Source organism: Heterodontus francisci, chromosome 25 (genome assembly GCF_036365525.1).
Source record: "Heterodontus francisci isolate sHetFra1 chromosome 25, sHetFra1.hap1, whole genome shotgun sequence".
Lineage (NCBI taxonomy): Eukaryota > Metazoa > Chordata > Chondrichthyes > Heterodontiformes > Heterodontidae > Heterodontus > Heterodontus francisci.
Window position 1 is genome coordinate 36,332,500 of NC_090395.1, and position 23,494 is coordinate 36,355,993.

General features: G+C 44.6%; 1 protein-coding gene across 2 annotated transcripts in view; it reads left to right on the forward strand.

The window, feature by feature from the left end:
• Window positions 1–23,494, forward strand: part of LOC137383822 (signal peptide, CUB and EGF-like domain-containing protein 3) — a 424,809-nt gene that overhangs the window by 276,311 nt on the left and 125,004 nt on the right. For both annotated transcript variants that reach the window (XM_068057091.1, XM_068057092.1), the window contains one exon: window positions 9,976–10,092. In XM_068057091.1, the coding sequence (XP_067913192.1) occupies window positions 9,976–10,092 (117 nt within the window). The remainder of the gene's footprint in view (window positions 1–9,975; window positions 10,093–23,494) is intronic.

Consider the following 23,494-nt stretch of genomic DNA (forward strand, 5'->3'; position numbering starts at 1 on the left):
CCAGGTATGCTCTCAGCTGAGGTGGTAGTGTGTTGGGGGGTGGGGTGCCAGATGGGGCAGTGGTTTTACAATTGACAGTGCTACTGGGCTAGGGTGGTGATAAATACTTAATCAGGATTTGCACTTATCATTGCATTCCAGCCAATCCTGCTGGACTGGAAATGTGTGCGTCTGTCTGTTGAAGACTGGTAAAGATCAGACTCTGTTATGATGCTTTTAGCCATTCAGTATCTAGTAAACACTCTGACAAGGCTCACACATGAATAATAACCGTTTGGTCAATGTGTCAGCACTTTCAAAGGAGGAGAGGAGAAAATGGTGGTGGGGAATAAATGTAATGATTTTGGGATAAGAAGACATATACTTGACAAGGTTGTTTTGAATACTCCATTTATCAAGATTTCTGGAAAAGGAGAGGGGCCCATCAGAGTCTTGGATGCCTCTGACGCCATTCTAGTTTGTAGTGTTACAGAAAAAGAACTGCATCGCAGAGTCATCAGAATGACACCAGGCTTAAAGGCAGGGATAGGCACCGACATGTTGTACCACGGACATTTGGCAAAATTATTGACTCAGCCATGGACACGGGGGCAGTTCATCTGTATATAAAGTGTATAGCCAACCTAAAGCCATCAAACCACAGTCTGATTTAAAACTCATTTCTCCCTATCAATTAAGTAGCTAAGCATACAAACATCAAGTGGCGCAGTGGTTAGCACCGCAGCCTCACAGCTCCAGGGACCCGGGTTCGATTCCGGGTACTGCCTGTGTGGAGTTTGCAAGTTCTCCCTGTGTCTGCGTGGGTTTTCTCCGGGTGCTCCGGTTTCCTCCCACAAGCCAAAAGACTTGCAGGTTGATAGGTAAATTGGCCATTATAAATTGTCACTAGTGTAGGTAGGTGGTAGGGAAATATAGGGACGGGTGGGGATGTTTGGTAGGAATATGGGATTAGTGTAGGATTAGTATAAATGGGTGGTTGATGTTCGGCACAGACTCGGTGGGCCGAAGGGCCTGTTTCAGTGCTGTATCTCTAATCTAATCTAATCTAATCAATGGCGAGCAGCACAATTGTATTAGCGAGCTAGTAAGTAAAATAGTATGCAATGCCAAAGTGAATTACCTTTGTTGACAAAGTAGTCCTAGCTACACCATGTCACCGGGCGGTATATGGAATTTAGCGGATGACCTCTGTGGATTCATACTGTGTCAGGAGTGCAAATTCATCCAATAAACCATGAAACTTGAAGAGAGGATTGTTATTGTGGTCATTGAGCTGAAGCAGTAGAAGAATCAGCAATAGGAAGACGGACTATTTCTCACACTGCTGTTGTCACAAGACAATTTAACCCATGTTGGTCTCTATCTGTGGACTTCTCCACCTGCTTGTAATATGTATCTGAAGACAGGCAACCGACAAAAGGGCAGTGATCTCCAAATCAGAAGATTTTTATAGGGTGAAACAGATCGTACTTCAGAAGAGTCGTGTAAAACAGAAAAGCAGAGTGGGACAGGAAGGGACAGAGAGATTAAGGGTAATTAGCTAAGACTAGTTTATTCATCTTGACAGGCTGTTAAACTAGGTCTTGGATTCTGAAATACAGAAACATCAGAATCTCTCAAGGACAAAATGCCATTTGCTCACGAAAGCTAGCAACAAAATTAGATAAACACAATTACAAATAAGTTCAGTTCCTCCAATAAAGCGATTCTCTGAAATTCACGTCTATATCTCAGTCTATCACAATTGATTCCAATACACCTCTGACAAGATAATTGTTAACAAAAAGCTGCTCTGTAAAAAGTTGAGCATTTGTTACTGTTCAGCTACAAAATGTTTGGTCCCTTTCTGTAAGATTGTACTCCTGACTAATCAATTTATGTCCAAGCCAAATATCTTACCTGTTCGCAAATGTGCACTTATAACGTAATGTAATTATATGATACAGACAACTTTCAAATGACATTGGCCACTCAGGTTATCTGCCCTCAAACTGGATAGTAAATGATGCACATTGCAGTTACTGATCTTTGACATATTTTTAAAATTTGTCTTTTAATCCCGTTCTCAGCAAAAAAAAATCAGTTAATGACCGTTTCTAACACGATCATTGAAACATCATACATTTTTTTTACTGTGTCTTCCCTGACAGTTTTTAAAACTGCAAATGCAGTATAGATTTTGTTAAGAACTCATAGAAGGTTTATCTTAGATTAAGGTTTATTAAAGCTATCCATTACATTGTATTTACTAACAATTGTATATGGATCAGCAGCATCCTGTTTTTGCCAATATCACTCAGCCCCAATACACCATACTCTTGTATTCATGAGGAACATACACTGCTGACTTCTGGAGATTCCTTGGATTTTCTTGCCTGTTTTCCCTCAATACAAATTCTGGAAAAATGTGATTCCAAATAGCAGCGGAATTGCGACATTTGTATAGAAGTAAACCCCCAGCACCAGCAACCTTCAACATGCCACTGAGCTTGTGTCCCAGGTGAAAGTAATGCGTGCCAGTGCACAGAAATCAAGACTTTCCCTAAATGACTTTTGCCATTTTAAAATGTGTTTACATAACACAAGCTATAAACTTGTGTTTTAAAATAACCTAACGGCTAGGTTATTTTAGAACACAAGGTTAAAGGCTTGAGCAGCGGGTGTCCAACCTTTTCGCGTGGGGGGCTGGTCACATTACAATTTTTGTCTTACATAAGGGGCTGGTGAGACAATTTCAGAAAGATAAAGGCATTAAAAGTTTATCTTACTATTAATCAAAACAACAACAAATGTACATTTTCGTGAAGAAGCTTTAAATGAGAAGATTAATTTATTGGCTGTTTTTTTTGTCACTATGTTGGACACTGATTTACTGACTTGCCTGGAATTTGTTTGCTTGCACAATTAGTCAGTGTTTGCCCGCATACTTCTTGTAGCAATACGGAGTATTCCAGGTAGATGTCCATCTGTCAGCGGTGATCTTGATTGCTCTCTCTCCCAAGTCTCTCTGTTTCTTTGTGTGTCTTTCTCTCTGTCTCGCTCTACCATCCATCTCTGTGTTGTCCCACTGTGTTGTCCCTCCTCTCTCTCTCTGTTCCCATCTCTCTCTCTCTGTCTCTCTCTCTGTCCCTCTCTCTCCCTCTACCCAACTCTCTCTCTCTCTGTCTCCCCCCCCCTCTCTGCCCCATCTCTCTCAGCCCCCCCTCTCTTTCTCTCTGTCCCTCTCTCTCTTCCTCTACCCGACTCTCTCTCACTCTCCCCCTCTCTCCCTGCCCCCTCACTCTCTCCCTCTCTCAACCCACTCTCTCTGTCCCCTCTCTCTCCCCCGTCCCCCTCTCCCTCTCTCTCTCTGCCCCTCTCTTTTTCTCCCTCTGCCCCCCTCTCTCCCTGTCTCTCTCTCTCTCCCCCTTTCTCTCTCTCTCTCTCTTTCTCTGCCAGTTGCACAGAGCAAGAATCTCAGCTGAGCCGCTTTGTGGTTGGTCTGTTGTTTAAAAATAATCGCAGCTGTCAGTTTCACAGCTGACAGGTGCTTAGAGCAGAGACAGCGCTTCTGAACCTTAGACAAGTTCGGGTTTTTCCGGCGGGCTTTTAAAAAAAATAGAAGCCACTGGAAAAACCCCACTGTGTCCGAGGTTCGGAAGTGCTGTCTCTGCTCTAAGCATCTGTCAGCTGTGAAACTGCGGCTGCGATTTTTTAAAAGTTGGACTGGTCTAGCAGAAGAAACCAATGGGAATTTCTCATCCCTGAAGTTACCAGTCACAGACCTCAAAATTTTTACCACGGACACTGGTGTCCATATATGGATAGGTTGCTGACCCCTGCTTCAAGTGTTATAAGGACAGGTTGCATAAACTTGGCTTGTATTTCCTTGAGTTTAGAAGGATCGGGGTGATCTTGTCAAGGTGTTTAAAATGATTAAGGGATTATTTCCTCTGGTGAAGGATCCAGAACAAAAGGACATAATCTTAAAATTAGATTTGGGCCATTTAAGTGTGAAATCAGAAAGCACCTTTTCATACAAAGAATCATAGAATCGTTACAGCACAGAAGGAGGCCACTTGGCCCATCGTGTCCGCACTGGCTCTCTGAAAGAGCAACGTCCTCAGTTCCATTCCCTCGCCTTCTCCCCATAGCCCTGCACATTCTTCCTGTTCATATAACTCTCTAATTCCCTTTTGAATGCTTCAATTGAACCTGCCTCCACCACATTTTCAGGCAGTGCATTCCAGATCTTAACCACTTGCTGCATGAAAAAAATGTTCCTCATGTCACTTTTGCTTCTCTTACCAAATACTTTAAATCTGTGCCCTCTCATTCTCAATCCTTTGACAAGTGGGAACAGTTTCTCTCTATCTACTCTGTCCAGACCCCTTGTGATTTTGAATACCTCTTAAAAAAAAAAAATCACCTCTCAGCCTTCTCTTCTCCAAGGAAAACAGTTTTAACTTCACCAATCTATCTTCATAACTGAAATTCCTCATAGTAATAGAGTCGTACAGCATAGAAACAGGCCCTTCGGCCCACCACATCCATGCCGACCATAATGCCTATCTATACTAATCCCACCTGCCTGCATTAATTCCATATCCCTCTATGCCTTGCTCATTCGAGTACCTGCCCAGATGCCTCTTAAATGTCGCTACTGTTCCTGCCTCCACCACCTCTTCAGGCAGCTCATTCCAGATACCCACTATTCTTTGTGTGAAAATTTACCCCTTTGATCTCCTTTAAACCTCCTCCCTCTCTCCTTAAATCTATGCCCTCTGGTTTTAGTCACCCCTACCTTGGGAAACAGACTCTGGCTATCTACCTTATCTATGCCAATCATAATTTTATATACCTCTATCATGTCCCCTCTCAGCCTCCTTCGCTCCAGGGAAAACAGACCCAGCCTATCCAATTTCTCTTTATAACTCAAGCCCTCCAAACCAGGCAACATCCTTGTGAATCTTTTCTGCACCCTCTCTAGCTTAATCACATCTTTTCTGTAGTGCGGCGACCAGAACTGCACACATTACTCCAAATGCGCCCTAACCAACGTTATGTACAACTGTAACATGACGTCCCAACTCTTGTACTCAATGCCTCAGCCGATGAAGGCAAGCATGCCATACGCCTTCTTCACCACCCTGTCTACCTGTGTTGCCACTTTCAAGGAACTATGTACTTGCACCCCAAGGTCTCTCTGCTCAACAACACTCCCCAGGGCCCTGCCATTCACTGTATATGTCCTGCCCTGGTTTAACTTCCTAAAATGCATTACTTTACACTTGTCTGCGTTAAATTCCATTTGCCAATCCTTTGCCCACTTTCCCAGTTGATCTATATCCTGTTGTAACCTTTTTCACTGTCCACTATACCACCAATTTTGGTGTCACTGCAAACTTACTAATCATGCCCCCTACATTCACATCCAAGTCATTAATATATATGACAAACAACAGAGGGCCCAGCACTGATCCCTGCGGCATACCTCTGGTCACTGGCCTCCAATCTGAAAAACAACCCTCCACTACCACCCTCTGCTTCCTATCACCAAGCCAATTTTGTAACCAGTTTGCTAGCTCACCCTGGATCCCATGTGTTCGAACCTTCTGGACCAGCCTACCATGCGGGACCTTGTCAAAGTCCTTGTTAAAGTCCATGTAGACAACGTCCATCGCCCTGCCCTCGTCAATCCTCTTGGTCACCTCCTCAAAAAGCTCAATTAAATTCGTGAGACCATGGAACCATTCTCGTGAATCTTTTCTGTACCCTCTCCTATGCCCTCACGTCTTTCCTCAAGTGCGGCACCCAGAATTGGACGCAATACTCAGCTGAGGACGAACTAGTGTCTTATACAAGTTCAACATAACTTCCTTGCTCTTGTACTCTATGCCCCTATTAATAAAGTCCAGGAAAGCAAATGCTTTATTAACTGCACTCTCAATCTGTCCTACCACCTTCAATGACCTATGCACATATGCAACTAGGTCCCTCTGCTCCTGTACCCCCTTTAGAATTGTACCCTTTATTCTAAATTATCTCCCCATGTTCTTCCTAACAAAATGAATCACTTCACATTTCTCTGCGTTGAACTTTATCTGCCACCTGCCTGCCCATTCCACCAACTTGTCTATGTCCTTTTGAAGTTCTACACTATCCTCCTCACAGTTCACAATGTTTCCAAGTTTCGTATCATCTGCAAACTTTGAAATTGTGCCCTGTACATCAAGGTCTAGGTCATTAATCTATATCAGGAAAAGCAAGGATCCCAACACTGACTCCTGGGGAACTCCACTACAAACCTTCCTCCAGCCCGAAAAACATCCATTAACCACTACTCTTTGTTTCCTGTCACTCGGCCAATTTCATATCCATGTTGCTACCATCCCTTTTATTCCATGAGCTCACAACATACAGTTGTGTGGTACTGTATCAAACACCTTTTGAAAGTCCATGTACGCCACACAACAGCATTGCCTTCATCAACCCTCTCTGTGATCTCCTCAAAAAACTCCGGCAAGTTAGTTAAGCATGATTTTCCCTTCAGGAATCCATGCTGGCTTTCCTTAACTAACTTGCATTTGTCCATTGACTATTTATTTTGTCCCGAATTATTTTTTCTGGAAGTTTTCCCATCATCGAAGTTAAACTGACTGGCCTGTAGTTGCTGGGCTTATCTTTACACCCTTTTTTGAACAAGGGTGTAACTTTTGCAAAGGATAATAGAAATCTGGAACCCTTTTCCCCAAAAGGCTGTGGATGCTGAGGGTTAATTGAAATTTCCAAGACTGAGATGATAGAGCCAAATTCTGGTCTCTTGCTCATTCCTGATTTTAATCACTCCACCATTGTGGGTCGTACCTTCTGCTGCCAAGGTCCTAAGCTCTGGAATTCCCTCCCTGACCCTCTCCACCTCTCTTTCCTCCAAAAAACCTACCTTTCTGACTAAGCCTTTGGTCAACTGTTCTAATATCCTTTTATGTGGTTCACTGTCAAATCTTGATTGATAACACTTCTATGAAGCACTTTGAGAAATTTTACACTATTAAAGGTGCTATATAGATCCAGGTTGTTATTGTTGTTATGATAGCTTTTTGTTAGATAAGCAATAGGGATTAAAGGTGAATAAATGGAGTGGAGATACAATCAACCATGATCTAAGTCAATTGGTTGAGGGCTGAATGATTCCTCCTGTTCTTGTGTAAAATCTTTCCACCATTACTAGCCAACTTGAGTCTCGTATGCAGTTTATTAAGAATTCTTTTTATAATATACATTTTGGCTCATGTCTTGCAGCATTGTTATGAAAACTAATAAATAACATGAGATAAAAAGTAAAAACTGCCGGCGTCTGTTACCAAAATAAGAACAGAAATTTCTGGAAATGCACTGCAGGTCAATCATGATCTGTGCAGAGAAAAGACAGGGAGTTTTGATAAAGGTTAATGTTTCAGGTGTAGGCCCTATCTTCACCCATGGTGACAGACTGCTGTACATTCAAACATCTTCATTTTTTACAATTGAAATTATCTGGTAGATATTTGTAAAGATAACATCTGTTCCCCCATGGCCAATCTATGATACAAAACAGCTGCAAGTCTTAATTGTCTGCAGTCATTGGGGATTGTGGGAGATGGGTGGGGAAGGGAGTATTTTTCTAAATTACCAAATGGTAACTAGGCCTTACCAGCATGTCCTCTGATCCTCTTGTCTGGTATTACTATATTGTTATTGGCTGGGCAAAGCAAGGTGCTGCCGGGTTATAACGAACAGGAGCCATAAGTATCGAAAAATACAAATACTGACCCCACTGTGATTCCCTTCCGTAAACAAAATCTGCATCCAATAGTGGAACAGTAGGGGATTGGGAATGGGGGGGAGAGGTGATAATTCATAATGCAATGCAGGTTTAAAAGCACATGTTGAGGAGTTAGAGATATATCAGCTTTATAGGGACAAACTATGTTTTTAGGTTTCCTCCCCCACCCCAAACAAGAGAATTTAAACAGATAACAAATTTCACCAAACATAGTTCTTTTTTCAGAAGGAACATGTCACTGTCCCATAAGACAACACAAACTGCTTTTACCACAGATTTCTTATCCTTCGCAATTCCTTTCCAAGCCAATCTTCTCCTTCATGTTTGAGGGCCGCGATTGAGGAGGGGAGGTAAATGCCCTCAAAACTCTACCAATGCCTCTCACACCAGCTGACATGCAAAATCAGCATGGACTCCCCACCTGACCTCTTCCCTCTCCTCTGGCCTTTTCTTAACATCTCGCCAGAAAGTTGCAGCTGGACATTAACAGAGCATGGGACGTACCAAAGGCCGACCATTGCCTCAGCCACAGCCTAACCGGTAGTATTGATTTGTCTCATCTTCTCTCCAACTCATTTCAGTTCTGCTTTCCACCTTAGACCCTTTGTAAAAAAAAAAAGAGCTGCAGTTTCTGCAAAACTCTTTGCTCCATTTAAACATTTTAAAAAAAAGATGATACCCTGAAGACAGAAGACTCTCATAAACCTTGAGCAAACTTAAAGTGAAAGATGAAACTGCAGGGTGTTATAGTGCCACACAATGATGAACCATATGTTGATCCCTGCAGCTCCTTCCAGTACTGGGTGGTATGGGAGGCAGTCAGCAGAACATAGGAACACAAGGAGGCCATTTAGCCCCTCAAGCCTGTTCTGCCAATCAATTAGATCATGGCTGATCTGCAACCTAACTCCATATACCTGGCTTTGCCCCGTATCCCTTAAAACATTTGGTTAACAAAGATCAACCAATCTCAGATCTAAAAGTAACAATTGATCCAATTGCAGTTTGTGGAAGAGAATTATAAACTTCTAACACCCTTTGTGTATAGAAGTGTTTCCTAATTTCGCTCCTGAAAGGTATGCCTCTAATTTCTAGACTTTGTCCCCTCGCCCTAACTCCCCAACAAATAGTTTCTCTCTATCTACCCTATCTGTTCCTCTTAATAACTTGAAAACTTCAAATCACACCTTAACCTTCTAAATTCCAGGGAATACAACCCTAGTTTGTGTAATCTCTCCTCGTAATCTAACCTTTGGAGCCCTGGTATCATTCTGGTCATTTTACGCTGCACTCTCTCCAAAACCAATATCGCCTTCCTAAGGTGTGGTGTCCAGAACTGCTTTGTAGCTGAAGAATGATTCCTACCCCCTTATATTCTAGTCCTCTAGATATAAAGGTCAGAATTCCATTCGCCCTTTTGATTATTTTCTATCCCTGTTCATGATATTTTAATGATCTATGTTTCTTTGGACCTCCATTGTTTCTAGCTTTTCACCATGTAGAAAGTATTCTGTTCTATTCTTTTTAGGTCCAAAGTGGATGACTTCACATTTGCCTACATTGAAATCATGAAAGCAGGTCATTTGCCTGTCCCTTTGGGCTGTGGGATGTTGCATGGTTCAAGCACCGACGATAAGGAAAAGGGTGAAACGTGATTCAAATTTAGGGATTTAAAAGCCCTGGTACCTTGTTGCTGAATTGCAATTTTGACATTTTGGGAATGTAGTAGCCTTGGCCACAGAAAGACAGAGGATAAAGCATTATATTAAACTATGGTGTTCCTCGCAAGTAGTTCAGCATTCCAAAAATTTGTCTCTGGCAAAATTTCATTGGACTGTTTTTCTTTTAATTGATGGAGAATGTGGTCCTGATTATATCACAATTTTTTAAACTAGTAGCAATTTTTTTTGTGGAAAACAAAATAAACAAACAAAATCAGATTATATCACATTTCTTTCTAACTAGTAGCATTTTTTATGGAAAACAAAATAAACCAACAAAAGAAACATTCCCGAGATAGTCTGCTTCCCAACCATAAAAGGCGATAGTTCCCTGCTGTGGTTAGATAAGGATCTCAAAATATGTTCTTTGACACATTTGTGAGGCTGGGGGTCACTTGATGTTACCCTCTAGCATTTATCGAGACTTGATAATGTATTTTCTCTCTGTAGTGACGTGTAACTATGGAAACGGAGGGTGCCAGCACACGTGTGATGATACTGATCAAGGCCCGAAATGTGGATGCCATCTGAAATTTGCCCTGCACTCAGATGGGAAAACATGTGTTGGTGAGTGGCTGGCTCAAATTGAGATACCGCAAACAACTGCAAGAATTGGGGTCTTGGAGTTGAGCAGTCAGATGTAATCAGTCAAAGAAATGGCTTGGATTTACAATTTCATACACCATTTCCACATATAATGGGAAACAGAGCTGGTCAGTGAAGCCTGCCAGAACTCGAAAGGCTAAGCTAGGTTGGATTCACAGATGTCAAGAGACTTTGAGGTGGAGAGCAGGATCGCTGGCTGCAGGGTGGGGGGAATCCAAAAGGGTGAATTGACCTCAGGGATTTTGTTTGGCAAAAATGAAGTGTGGCAAATACTGAGTTGATTTCTTTCCATAGGGTAGTCAGACAGACAGCAGTCATAAAGAGTTGTTCATTCTTGCAAGAAGAAAAGAAAATTAAAAACATGAATTGTATAGGAATTTGGGAAACTGCAGGTGCAAACCCATATCCTATCCAAGTGTAGCATGTTTAGAGCACAGGAAGCGATTTGGCTGAAAACTACCTTGCATAGCACCACCTCAAGCAGCACTACAGTGGCCGAGGGCTGCTTTTGTTGTGTACCCTGCACTGCTAGCCACTTCCTGTGCGGTCCGTGCAGCATTGCAGCAGGAGAAGTGCACATGCAGGTGAACTCCTGCGTACGCTGGAAGGCTTTGAATTGGCACTATCCTGATGTCACACAACCCAACCGGGTGATATGACACCGGGATTCCAGATCTGGGCAATAAATTCATATATCACTCATCAAAGACCAGGGGTCTGAACCAGTGCTAATTAAACAGCCACTCCACAAGTTGCAGGGAGGTGCTTTTGAGTAGCTTTTGCTTAGGCAGAGTTAGTGGAAGCACTGTGCTGGGTTCTTGGAGATGATTTTCTTTTTGCCAGTTCTGAATATAGCCAAGGAGCAGAGAGGAGTACCTGACCAAGGTATGGGGGCAGTTGTTGCAGTGCCATCTGGACTGCAACATAACCAGAAAATGGAATGGAAGAGGCAGAGAAGGGAAGCTCTGTGAGGAGGGAGGGAGAGGAAGAGGAACAAGAGGAGGCAGGGTGGAAGCATCCAAGACCCATAGTAACTGGACGGACTGTGAGAGAGTGAATTGTGAGGCTCCCCTTCCACTGAAACAGCTTTCCCATTCCAACATGGACCCACCATTCACCACCAACATTTCCATTTCAGATTCCTCATCACAAGGTGCTCTCGGCCAACATGCAGTAATAAATGCCACTGACAAAAACCTTTACAAAATATCTTTACCCAACAGCACATGTAATTATACAAACAACAATAAGCAATTCAGCCTTGTGCAGTCCCCTAGTGCCTGCATTCTGGGTGTCTGTGCCTGTCCTCTTGCTCCCATCCAGTGCTACCCGACTGGCTGCTGCATGGCTGGTGGAAGGCTGCTGACTTTCACTGGGGGAGACTCACCCTTGAGCAGCTCTTCTGATTAGGCACTCTACAGCCTTCTAGACTCAATATTGAGTTCAATAATTTCAGACTATGAGCCCCATTATTTTTTGTTTTTTTTAATAAATATATTTTCTTCTTTATTATTTTTTTTAACCATGTGCTAGTCTTAAACTTATTTTTCATGTTTTAGCTTTTGGACAGAGCTGTTCATTATTTTGCCATTAACATTCTCTCTAGATTCATGCTTTGTCTTTTGCTACAACTATTTAGCATTCCATTTGCATTCTGTTCCATGACATCTCTGTCATTTAATCTCTTCCCCCTCTGTCCTATTACAGTCCTTCCTTCTTGTTCTTCTTCCCCCCTTTCCCTTTTTGCTTGCTGAAAGACTGGCACATTTCTAACTTATAGGAACATAGGAGCAGAAGTAGGCCATTCAGTCTGTCGAGCCTGTTGTGCCATTCAGTGCAATCATGGCTGATCATCCACTTCAATGCCGTTTTCCCTCACTATCCTCATATCCCCTTATGTCATTTGTATTTAGAAATCTGTCAATCTCTGCTTTAAACATACAACTTTTGCCAGTTCTGATGAAAGGTCACAGACCTGAAACGTTAACTCTGTTTCTTTCTACACAGATGCTGCCAGACCTTCTGAATATTTCCAGCACTTTCTGCCCTCATTTCTGGGACTAGAAGGCCTGGCTTTGGACTGTACCACCTCAGCGTAGGAGGCAGCAGTCTCAGCTGACTCACAGAGAGGCAACATCAAGGGCACTAGTGGAGTGGTAGTGGTGGGAGCACAAATACTGTCATCCTGAGAGAGGACAGCAGGTTTGTCCTTGATGGAACTACTGCCACTCCCACAGCCTGCCACCTCAGCAATCTTAGTAATCTGTTGGAGCACAGATTGCGGAGAGCCTGCATGCCCCTTTGAGCGCTGAGATCCACACTCATGAGTCTGTATTGCAGCAACCATGGATCTCATGACCTCAGTCTAAACTTCCACCGCAGCACTGAGACGTCAGGAGGATTCTCCCTGTGCTTCAGTAGAAGCTGAGAAAACCGCCAGCAGATGTTCTATAATGGGTCTGTCTGTCAGTGCTGCAATGGGGATGGCCACCACCTCCACACTGGAAAGGATGGGCACCAAGTTCTGAACAATGCCCTTTGCCACATTGGAGCTGGACTCCTCCACGCTCCTAGACAGTAACAGGAGACTATTTGGGAGGCCTGACAGGGCAAGCATCTCTATGTGCATCCTCATCAGTGTTCCCCTGTATGCTGCCCCATCGAAGTCCTCATCTGAGGCCCCTGCAGCAGAACACATCTGCGACCTCACCCTCGGGTGATCTGGCACCACGAGCCACCCTTTCCTGCTGGCCTGGCTACACTCGTGCCTGGTGACTCACCATGTGCTCATCCTGACTCTATGCTAGCTTCTAAAGTTGATGGAATGTCAGTGTCTGAGCTGGTAGCTGGGATTGTAAGATCAAATGATGGTTCCTCCTCATTACTGTTGTGGGGATGCTGCTGCTCTTCCTCCTGGCTCTGCTGAGACTGTCCAGGTGTCAGGTCTAGGGTATCTGAAAGCAGGAGGGGAAGGTTGGGGTGTGGGAAGGGAGGAAAGCAGAAGGGCCATGGTCACACCATCTGCAGCTTCCATTTGATGCCATATCTCAGGAGGAGGGTGAAGAGGGAGTTGGGAACGGGTATAAGGCAGTCACTTAACATCATCCTGGACAGCTTTGGATGCAACAGTCTTTCTTGCTTCCGCTGCCATGATTTGGAGCACTATCTCCTCACAGGAGCTCAGGGAATAGAGTTAAGGAGACCCCCTCCAGTTTTCTGGGTCTCCTTGGTGTAGTGTGTGACCTTGTGCAAGAGACAGGGCAGACTGTCTATGATTGTGTGGCACTGTACTTGGGTGATGGACCTGCCATCGCTGAAGAGCTGGAGGTCTGTGGGGGCATTGAGAGGTGTATGTGATGCTGGCTAAATTGGAAGGTGTCTGTGAGTGAGCTGCAGTATGTGAATGTTAGGCATGAGACCGGAGTGCCGGGAAATGCTGCTGGGTGAGTGATAGGGGTCTGGTGCATTGAGCAGAGTGACAAGTTCATAGTGTGGTGGTTATGAGATGTAATGTATTCAATCACCTTGACCACCCACGTGACGTCATTGTACTTTTTCTGGCACTGCTACCATGTCCTTGGGGCCAGTCTCTGGGCATTGACCTCCCTGGCAACGTGCTGCTATTCTCTTCTGAGGCTGGTGCATGAGAGGTTCCTGTTTAGCTACCCCCACCTCCTCCTGAGGAAACATGTCTTCCCTTCTCTACTCTACCTTGGACACTGGAACCTCCAAGGCAGCGTCACTAAATCTGAAAGTCCTCTCCCTTCTCGACTTTGCCATTCTTCTTCACCCTCAGTCTTCTCAAATGATTTTCCTGTGGTCTTCAACTCAGGTGTGTAGCCACCCTTTAATAAGGAGTAAGTCTTTACCACATGATTGTGAACTATGCTACTGGATTCCCCTGCTGAGCACAGAGGCCTCCAGCATCGTTAGGATGAAGGCAGCAGCATGGGATGTGCTTAGCCAGACACTATAATCATGCAGATGAAGTTTTTGATCTGGCCACAGCAATCTGCAAGGGTACGGGCAGGCCACGAATCACTACCTCCGCATCCAAAAACAGGGCAACCGAATTTCTAGCCCTTATTCTCCTCGCTCCTCTGTTCTCACCACAGGAAGGCTCTATTTGTCTGACTGAAATTTGGCAAAAAATGACCAATGATGGAGACAAAGGGGGGAGTTTTATACTCTTCCCGTGGTGGGTTTGGAGACGGGGGCACCCCACCACCTACCCGCCTCTGCCAAAATTAAGTCTGGGCCGGGAAGGCTTGTGAATGGGAGGATGGGGGTGTTGGTGGGGGAGTTCCTTGTTCATAGGCAAATAGTGGCTGAACGAGGGACCTGGCATCGGGAAGCGGGGTAGCCCGCTGAGAGCCACCCACTGCCCTTGCTGCTGACACCCCACCCACACCCCCTCTTCTGCGACCCCCACCCCGCAAGACTCCTCCCGCCCTGACCTACCTGTGGCCTGTGTCATGTGCTGCACCGAGGCTCAGGTGGGTGCTCCACCGGCAGCAACCACTGCCTCCGTGATGGCGCTGCTCAGTTAAAGACTTGCCGGCCTCTGATTGGCCGCTCTAAGAGGGTGGGACTTCTCTTGCCATGGTCCTTGATCCCATGGAAGGCCCGCCATTGTCCAGTTAAATGCCTAATTGGCACTTGATTCAGCAGGCCTCCCACAGAAGGAGCGACACAGGGTTCTCGCCGGCACTTTTGCCGGAGGTCACGACCCCCGTCGCCGGATAAAATCCCGGTCAAACTCTCCGTTGTCATCTTCTTATTTACAAGAAAGAAGATGGATGGCAGCAAAAGGTTAATATGATGAGCATTAATCTTGTCATATCAGATGTAGTGTGTTTCCAGTGTTGCACTCAATATCACAAGGATATATCATTTGAAACACCAAACCAATCAAACCTGATCTGCACCAATAAATGATGCATGCATTTTTGTGGGTGAATTTCTAGTTCCATCCGATACAGTGTCATTGATGTGACTCCATTAAATGTCAACATTTATCAGTGTAGCAAAGCACATTCCCTCATACAGTTTTATTGGTTTGAAAATCTTTGCAGGTGCTGTTTTATAGTAGCATGGTGAACTTGTAACTATTATTATGCCTAGAAATGTTCAGTTTATTGTAACCTACTATATGGGACAGGAAGGTCCTAGGCTTCATTTAAAGTCAGTGCAAAATTAGTTATGCTCAGCTGGAGCACTGATCGCAGCTTTATAATTGGTCTCAGCATCTCTGAATCAGGGAAGGAAAAATAAAAAGTTCATCTGTAGTCCCCACTTCTAATAAACAGCCGGTTGCATCCTACTGGAACATGCTCAAATGGGAAAAAGATCATGTTTGGCTGGGATTCCACTTGGGTCAAATAGCCTGTCAACAGACTCCAACATAACAAATCGCTACTTGGGTAAGATAGCAGAGAGCTGACAGCCAATGGAACTGCGCCTCACCAAGCCCTGGAATTCCCTCCCTAAACCTCTTCGCCTCTCCATCTCTCTCTCGCCTCATTTAGAACGCTCTTTAAAACCTAGTTTACCTGTCCGAATATCTCCTTAAGTTACCCAGTGTCAGCATTTCATTTGACGTAGCGCCTGGAGCATTTTACTACTTTAAAGACACTACATAAATACAAGTTGTTGTTGTCATCACCTTCAGGAGAGGAGAAATTGGCATTTTGTTTTTAAATGTTCAACTCACAATTCTCTTGCTTTCCATTATTGACTTGGTAATAGTTTGAAAATATAAATACATTTGTAAATTTACAAAGAGTAATGATTTTTGCATATTTTTCTTGGTTTTGTTTTATTGACTATTATGATAAGCGAATATATTCAGGCTTCCAGGCTGATCCCCACATGTACCCAATCATCCCCAATTAGAGAAGAGTGGAACAGTCAGAAACAGCCCTGTGCAAAGCCCCACAAAGGATAATGAATCAACCCAGCAAGACTATCAATCTACTTACACAGGGCTCTTTATATTCCTTTGTCGAAGTTCAGGGACAATTATCAAACTGTCCAAGCCATGAAAAGTGTGCTGCCTTGAGACTGTACATAACTATACAAGCAACCTGCTCTACTGTAGTCTGCAATATGACTGATTTAAATGGGAATCCTTCATTTCTGGCCAAGAGTAGAAATTGTTGTGTTGAATTGAGGGAGAACAAAAAAATACTGAAAATGTTTTGAATCTGTTGGATCATCAAAGCACAATTCCCCTGTAACAACTGCATCAAATCTCTCAGAATTAGTTAGGTTTAAAACGAAACATCAAATAAGAAATGGTTGTGTTTTTTTGTTTGGAAAGAATTAACACATTTTACATTTGTCCAATTCTAATGAATTCTCTAATGGCCACACATTACATAGTTTGCAGTGTTTATGTTGGCTGCCAGCACTCAATTGGGAATTATTGTTGGCTTTTTGATTGTACTCCTGTGGCTCGTAGGATGCAGTCGAGCCAACGAAAAACTTTAAATGCTTGTCATGGATGACAGGGCTAAGAGTTTATGCTGCTTCCCTCCAACTCCCATGCTGTTGAAATATTTATACGTAGAATTGAATGCAGATCAGTAGTTGAGGTTTCACTGGCATGAGTTCACCATCAGCAAACCATGCCCAGCGATTCAGGGTCCACCGTGCGATCTGCACTGATTAAAACTAATTACAGAATTGAAGAGAAATGTTGTTAACCATCTCCCTTCTCCTCATCATCCACCATTTCCCATCTCTCCCTGCTCCAGAATGAAAGAAATGCAACTGCGTCAAGCTGAAGACTTGTGATTAAGGGATTGTTAGGATTTCAGGGCTTTAGAGGATTTTTTTCATTCTTTACAAGTTCACAGTTGTTCCTGGAAGCACATATTACCCTCTATATCTGAAAACGCTGGTAGTCGTTTTAACCACAAAAAAAAACGAGTGGGTTGGGGTTGGGTGGGATGTTAAAACTTTAAAAATCTCAAACCTGAACACAACCTGCCCAGCTCCAGTTTTAACGGAGCCGAGACAGGGCAGAAGGCAACCTGCTCCCTGACGGTCAGTTGATCATTTAAATATTGTAATGTGGCTGTGTGCCTCAGATTTAACCTGTTTTCCAGGTTTAACCCTGGCTGGCCGAGATTCCCAGGCCTTGGGAAACCCGGTAGCTGAATGGAGGAGAGGACTACTTCATAGAAGAGGTAAGTACCTTTTACAGCACTGCTTGTGGGCCAGGAGGAGCAGGATTGCTTCCCCCTCCGCTCGGCTCCCCAAGCTACCCTGCAGTACCAGCTCCTCCTACTAGCTCCCGCTAACCCAACTACAGGGTTACTACCTGCTTCTGGCCTGTGACCTCCTTTGGAGCATTGCCCGACCGACAGGGATCCAATCCTATCGATCAGGCTGGCTTCCGGGTGGGGAACCTACTGGCAATTAAAAGGCACATGCTATGGAGTCAAAACTCCGCTGAACAAAACTACTCCTCCCCGTGCTCAAAAAACCCACCCTTATACAAGACTGGGACCTTTTTTTTGATAGAATCTTCTTTTGGAGCATTGTGTGACCAAAGTAGTTAACAATTATCCTTGCTTCCAATAATCTTCTTATTGGATTAAATGTAGTTTTCTTATACCATACCATTTTACTTGCTTTGGAAGGGTGAATTTTAAACTCAGGCTAATATATTTATTTATAATCAAATAGACAGACTACAACAACAACTTGCCTTTAATATAGAATAATGTCTCAAAGCGCTTTGCCGAGTGCAATTGGACAACAATTGAAGCTGAGCTAAAGAAGGAAAAATTAGAAAGGGTGACTGGAAGCTCAGTCAGAGAGGTGGGTTTGAAGGAGTATCTTGAGGGCAGAGTGGGAGATGGAGAGGCTAAAGGGTTTGGGGAAGGAATCTCCGAGCGTAGGTGCTAGACAGGTGTAGGCATGGCCGCCAGTGGTGGGATGAAGGGTATGTGGGATGCACAAGAAGCCAGAGCATGAAAAAGTTCACCAAATACTGTGTTATAACCAGGTGAGGAAGGGGTCTCTGGCTCCCCTTTCGCCCCTTCCCTGGTTTGACTGCAACAGGGGGTTTATTCTTTTAACACAGTGGTTTAATGTACCAACTCAGTGAGCACTTGCTCCTGTTACTCTAATTACAATTACAAATGAACCAATCAGACAGGTTTCTTGAGTCTAAACCAGAAAGATGTCAGTGTATTAAACTTAACACTCTAAACCAGTTGAAATTATGCATCCATGCTCATATTCAAACGAGAGGCACATACACACACAAATAGATACAGAGGGGAAGAAAGGTTGGGTGGTTAAGGTAAAATCCATAATAAATGGAATTTAAATACTGAGTTTCAATGTCCTTTGTTGAAGTTAAAGTCTTGAACTCCTCACTGGGCCATGCACAATTCAGGCTTGCTTCTCTGGTTCCGAAAGGCCAAGGAGAGGCTTTATTCAGCATCTTGGTTGTTGCCTGTCGGGGTCTGTAGATTTGAGGTTTAGCTGCAGCTGAGGTTCCCCTGGAAATTTGCTGGAGAGGGAGACAGGAGAAAGGTGTTTTCTTCTTGGAGTTCAGTTGCAGTCTCTTCCTTTCTTTCAAAGGCACAATTCATGACTCAGAGTTACATCAGCAGATATGTCATGTGACTACCTCTTTGTTTGAAAGCTGAAGTTTCTGGAAGGATTTTTGAAATTCAAAGTTCTTCAGACATACTTGGTTGTGGGGGGTGGTTTGGCTCTTTCAAAGTCAAAGGGTGTCGATGGCTTTTGATCACCAGTATTGACAAAATCCATTCTAGGTAATTGAATCAGAGCACACCCCTATTGTGCTTGCTAGACTAAGTGATTACCTCTGTCTCCCAGCCGGCTTTTGTCTTCTCATATGCAAATGCTGTGTGGCCAACGTTAGCTGTCCTGTCCTGCTTTTTTTAAAAGTTATTTGTAATGTCCAGTAAAAAGTCTCAAGCAGAGTTCCATACGCAAAAATTAATATTCTTCCCATTTAGCATGTGGGGTTTCCGTCACAACTGGCAGAGGAAAATAAACATGAATTTAAAGAGAAACGCCTGCGATGAGTTAGTTGCCTTTCATGAGAACGACTTCTAAAGTCTTTTGGGTTTTTCAAAATAAACTCATGGTTCCTCAAAGCTTTCTAGGTTTTGGTGTTATTTAAATGGCCTCCTCAGGCATGATGTTAAAATTGCGCTTTGCATTTAAAGGAGAACTGAGAAGATCAAAAGAAAAAAAAATTACAAAAGGCTGTTTGGCTCATTAAAGCTCAGCCTCTTGTGCTCCGTTTCTCTCAGGCTCGCATCCAACAGTATTGTCAATGCTCTTAAAATCATCATAGCCGGGATTTTATGAATTCCGCTGCATTCCTGACGGCAAACTACAAATTGGTGTAACTTCCACTTCTGCCAGTTTTCCCGTTTCTCACGCTATTTAATATGTAAATTAAACGTGTGACAACAGGCAGAGGAGACACGTGGGATTCAGCGGCAGGGACAGCCTTTCATTGGTGGAACCCATCATCACTGGACCAAGCACCATGATTGCCACAGATATAAAGCATTCTGTGCTTGCAGTCTCAAGGATCAGAAGCCTTCCTGTCATGTAAGTCTCTGCATAGGAACCTGAAATAAATCTTGAAATTAATCTAAAATGCTTTAGCCTCCCTAAATGTTTGTAATTCAGCACCAACTTCACATCATTTACTTTATTTCTGCAGCAAAACAAAAGAATGTCAGCCAGCAGGCAGCGTCCCGCCCCAGTTTAGTGATGCCTCCCTGCAGGTTCTTCTGCAGGCCGTCACGGAAAGGTAGGAGGTCCTCGTCCCTGCAGATGGAGTCTGAGGACCCTCCCAGCTGACCAAGGCGGCCTGGATGGAGGCAGCAGAGGAGGTCTCTACCGTGGGGTGACTCCGTGAGGTTCAGTGTCAAAACTCATCAATGACTTGCTCAGATCAGCGAGGGTAAGTGGTCTTGGTGAAGTTGCTCCATTGTTTTACTCCCTGGCTCCGTCTCTTTAAGACAGAGAGTACACAAGACATGCATTGGATTGCGTGAGCAGCCTTGGTGCCATACACGAAATGGCGCAAAGTTGACAATTGGCATTGTTGATGTACTTGGATGTGTCGTGCGAAATCCAGTCCTGAATGAGTGATGTCGATGCATGTTTATAATGGTTGTGACGCATCTTTAAAAAATCTCATTCATTCTGTACTGTCTCCTGAAAGAGAAAAGCACCCACAACCAGAGCGAGTGCGCCAAGACAGGAGGAGGTGTCGCTGACATTGGAGTGTTGACACCAACTGAAGTGGAGGCTGCACAAATTGTGAGAGAGGAGGGAGGCAGGGCCATATCAGATGGTGAGGCAGGATCCCCAAGGCGTAAGGATGAAGTGTCATCTTAAGTCTTGCAGGCATACGTGCAGACCCAATGAAAGTGCGAACTCATGGCAGCTGATGCTTAATGTGCCTCTGTTTGTGTCTCCATTGCAGGTGCCCGCACTCGAGTGTCTGGAAGCTGCGAGGCCCAGGACTCCTCGGGGGAGGAAGGGGAAGACAATACCCCAGAGGGTGCACCGTCACCTGCCTCTTCTTACACATCTGCCAGTGCAGATACATCCACACGGTCCATGGGGGTTTAAGATTAGAATCTGGGTTACAATCTGGTGTACACGACACAGGCACGTCCCAGCAGCTGAGGGATCAAGTGCCAGTTGGGTCCCCTGACAATCGGAGGACTGCTGGGAACCAGGCCCCTGCTCAGCCCCATGCTCATGATGATTCTCTGTTTGTAGCTACGAGAAGTCTGCTGGATGTGTAGCAAAGCCATGTGGAAAATATGTCGGAGATGCCTGAGGCCATGCGTAGCTTTGCACGTGCCATGGAGGCGTCCATGCAAGTCATGACACCTGCCATATCCCAGGCATTTGAGTGTATGAATTCCTCAGTCGAGAGTTTGGTGAGCTCCATGGTGAGTCTGGTTGAGCACTCGAGCCATATGCAATCTGATCTGCATTCCATCGCTGTTGCCATGGGCTCGGTGCAGCAGAGTCTAAACAAGAGGGGGATGAGGAACCTGGACCTCCTACAGGTGTGCCTTCCCCTTAAGGAGACAGGCAGGTGCCATCATGCACACAGATGGAGGAGGAGCGTGTGCCAGCTGCCCCGGGCATTCCTGTCAGGACACCTTTAGTTTCCACCCCCCCTCACGCCCCACCCTCAACATTGATCCTCTTACCTCCAGCAGGCGAGCACATGGGGGATACTCACTCGCCATTGCTGCAGACTCCCCCTAGGATGGAGCGTCAAGGCCCCGTTCCTCCAGAGGATGCCGCCACAGTCATCCATGGCAACGGGGCAGTGCACTGAGCAGACTGCCTCCACCTCAGCTGCTAATGTCGGGATAGCACCTCGACATAGTGGTAGGAAGTGTAAAAAGAAATAGTTTTCAGCATGATGGTGACGCGAGTGCTATAAATAGTGTGCAACTTACAAGTTTCAATCTATCTTTATTTACTTTAACATTTGATGCACTCTCGTAAATCATTTGCTTGTTTTTAGATGAAAATGAAAATGTTCATTTGAGGCCTATGGCAGGAATGCATGGATGTTTGCAAAGCATCTCAGCAAATGTCCAGTGTCCATTTTTCACTGCTATTTGAGCCTTCAGTCTTCAATGATGGCTGTTTGTCCATTGATGATTATCTTACATTTGTGGTTCTGAGGTCACAACTTAACATTGCTTGCAGTGGTGTGTTTTCAGTTCCATCGCAGCCCATAGAAGAACTCATCTGCCAATCACATCAAAGTGCAGCAAAGCTTCTTTAAGATTGCAGCAATGAATAAGACCTCAGGTGTATGTGAATATATGTGGAGATTTTTTAATGTTTCTCCTCCCAACGTTCCTTGCTGAAGTGTCTTATTATTGGCTGAAGCGTGCACATATGAGGTTCTCCCTGATGTCCCTTGCATGTCTCTCCATGTCCCTCATATTTATAATGGCATCACTGGCATTGTTGTCCTCCTCCTCACCCTCTTCATAGTCATCCTCATCTGAGGAGGACTGCTGTTCCTCCTGCTGCAGAATGTTGCTATGTCTAAATGCAAGGTTGTGCAAGGCACAGCAGACAATGATTATTCGTGACACACTCTGTGGCGCGTACTGAAGAGCCCCTCCAGACCGATCAAGGCAGCGGAATCACATTTTCAGTATGCCAATGGTGCGCTCAGTGATGGCTCTGGTGGATGCCTGTGCAGCATTGTACCTCTCTTCAGCAGCGCTTTGGGGATGATGTACTGGTGTCATCAACCGTGTACAAAGGGGGTAACCCTTGTCCCCCAGAATCCAGTTGTCTACTTTGGCTGGTTCCTCAAAAACTGCTGGCAGCTGTGAGTTCCTTAGAATGTTTGAGTCGTGACAGCTCCCTGGAAAACATTTGGAAACATGCATGATTCTTCTCCTGTGATTGCGAACCAGTTGTACATTTAAAGAGTAGACGCCTTTGTGATTCACAAATACAGTAGGCTGGTCCCAGGGTGATCTAATAGCCACATGAGTACAGTCGATCACCCCTTGCACTCTAGGGAACCCAGCGATGGTGCCGAAGGCCACAGACCTTGCTGCCTGGCTGTTCTTGGCTATAGGTAAGTAGATGAAATCATTGGCACATCGAAAAGAGCATTGGTTACCTCTTTGATACACCTATGGGTTGTAGACTGTAATATGCCACATATGTCACTTGTGGATCCCGGGAAGGATCTGCTAGCAAAACAATTGAGTGCAGCAGTCACCTTGAGGGCATGTGATTCCCACCAAAGCCAACTGGTTGCAGGTCATGCTGCAGGATCCTACAAATTTCTGTAACCATTTCACATGACATCCTTAGGCGTCTATGGCATTGTCTCTCTGACATTTGAAAGTATTTTGTCCTTGTCCTGAGGAACAGAAGAAATAGAAGCGGGAGTAGACCATATGGCCCATCGAGCCTGCTTTGCCATTCAATACAATCATGGCTGATCTTGGGCTTCAATTCCACTTTCCTACCCGTTCCCCATATCCCTTGATTCCCGACGAGACCAAAAATCTATCTTATCGTGCCAGTGCCTATCTTCAATAAAGCTGTTCCTGGATGCTATCATTTGGAGCATCCTCACCTCCTTGTTCTGCCTGTCACTGACGTTCAGATATCATGAGTTGAGGGAAAAGAGCCCTCCTTATTCGCTCCCTTTGCTCTTGCCATGGTGCGAGACAAATGGGGTGTGTGAGACCCATGTCGGTATGGTTTTTCTGAACAATAAATAAGCAGAGCGTGGCAATTCAGCCCTCTGTTGTTAGTGAGCTAAAATATTGAGGCAATA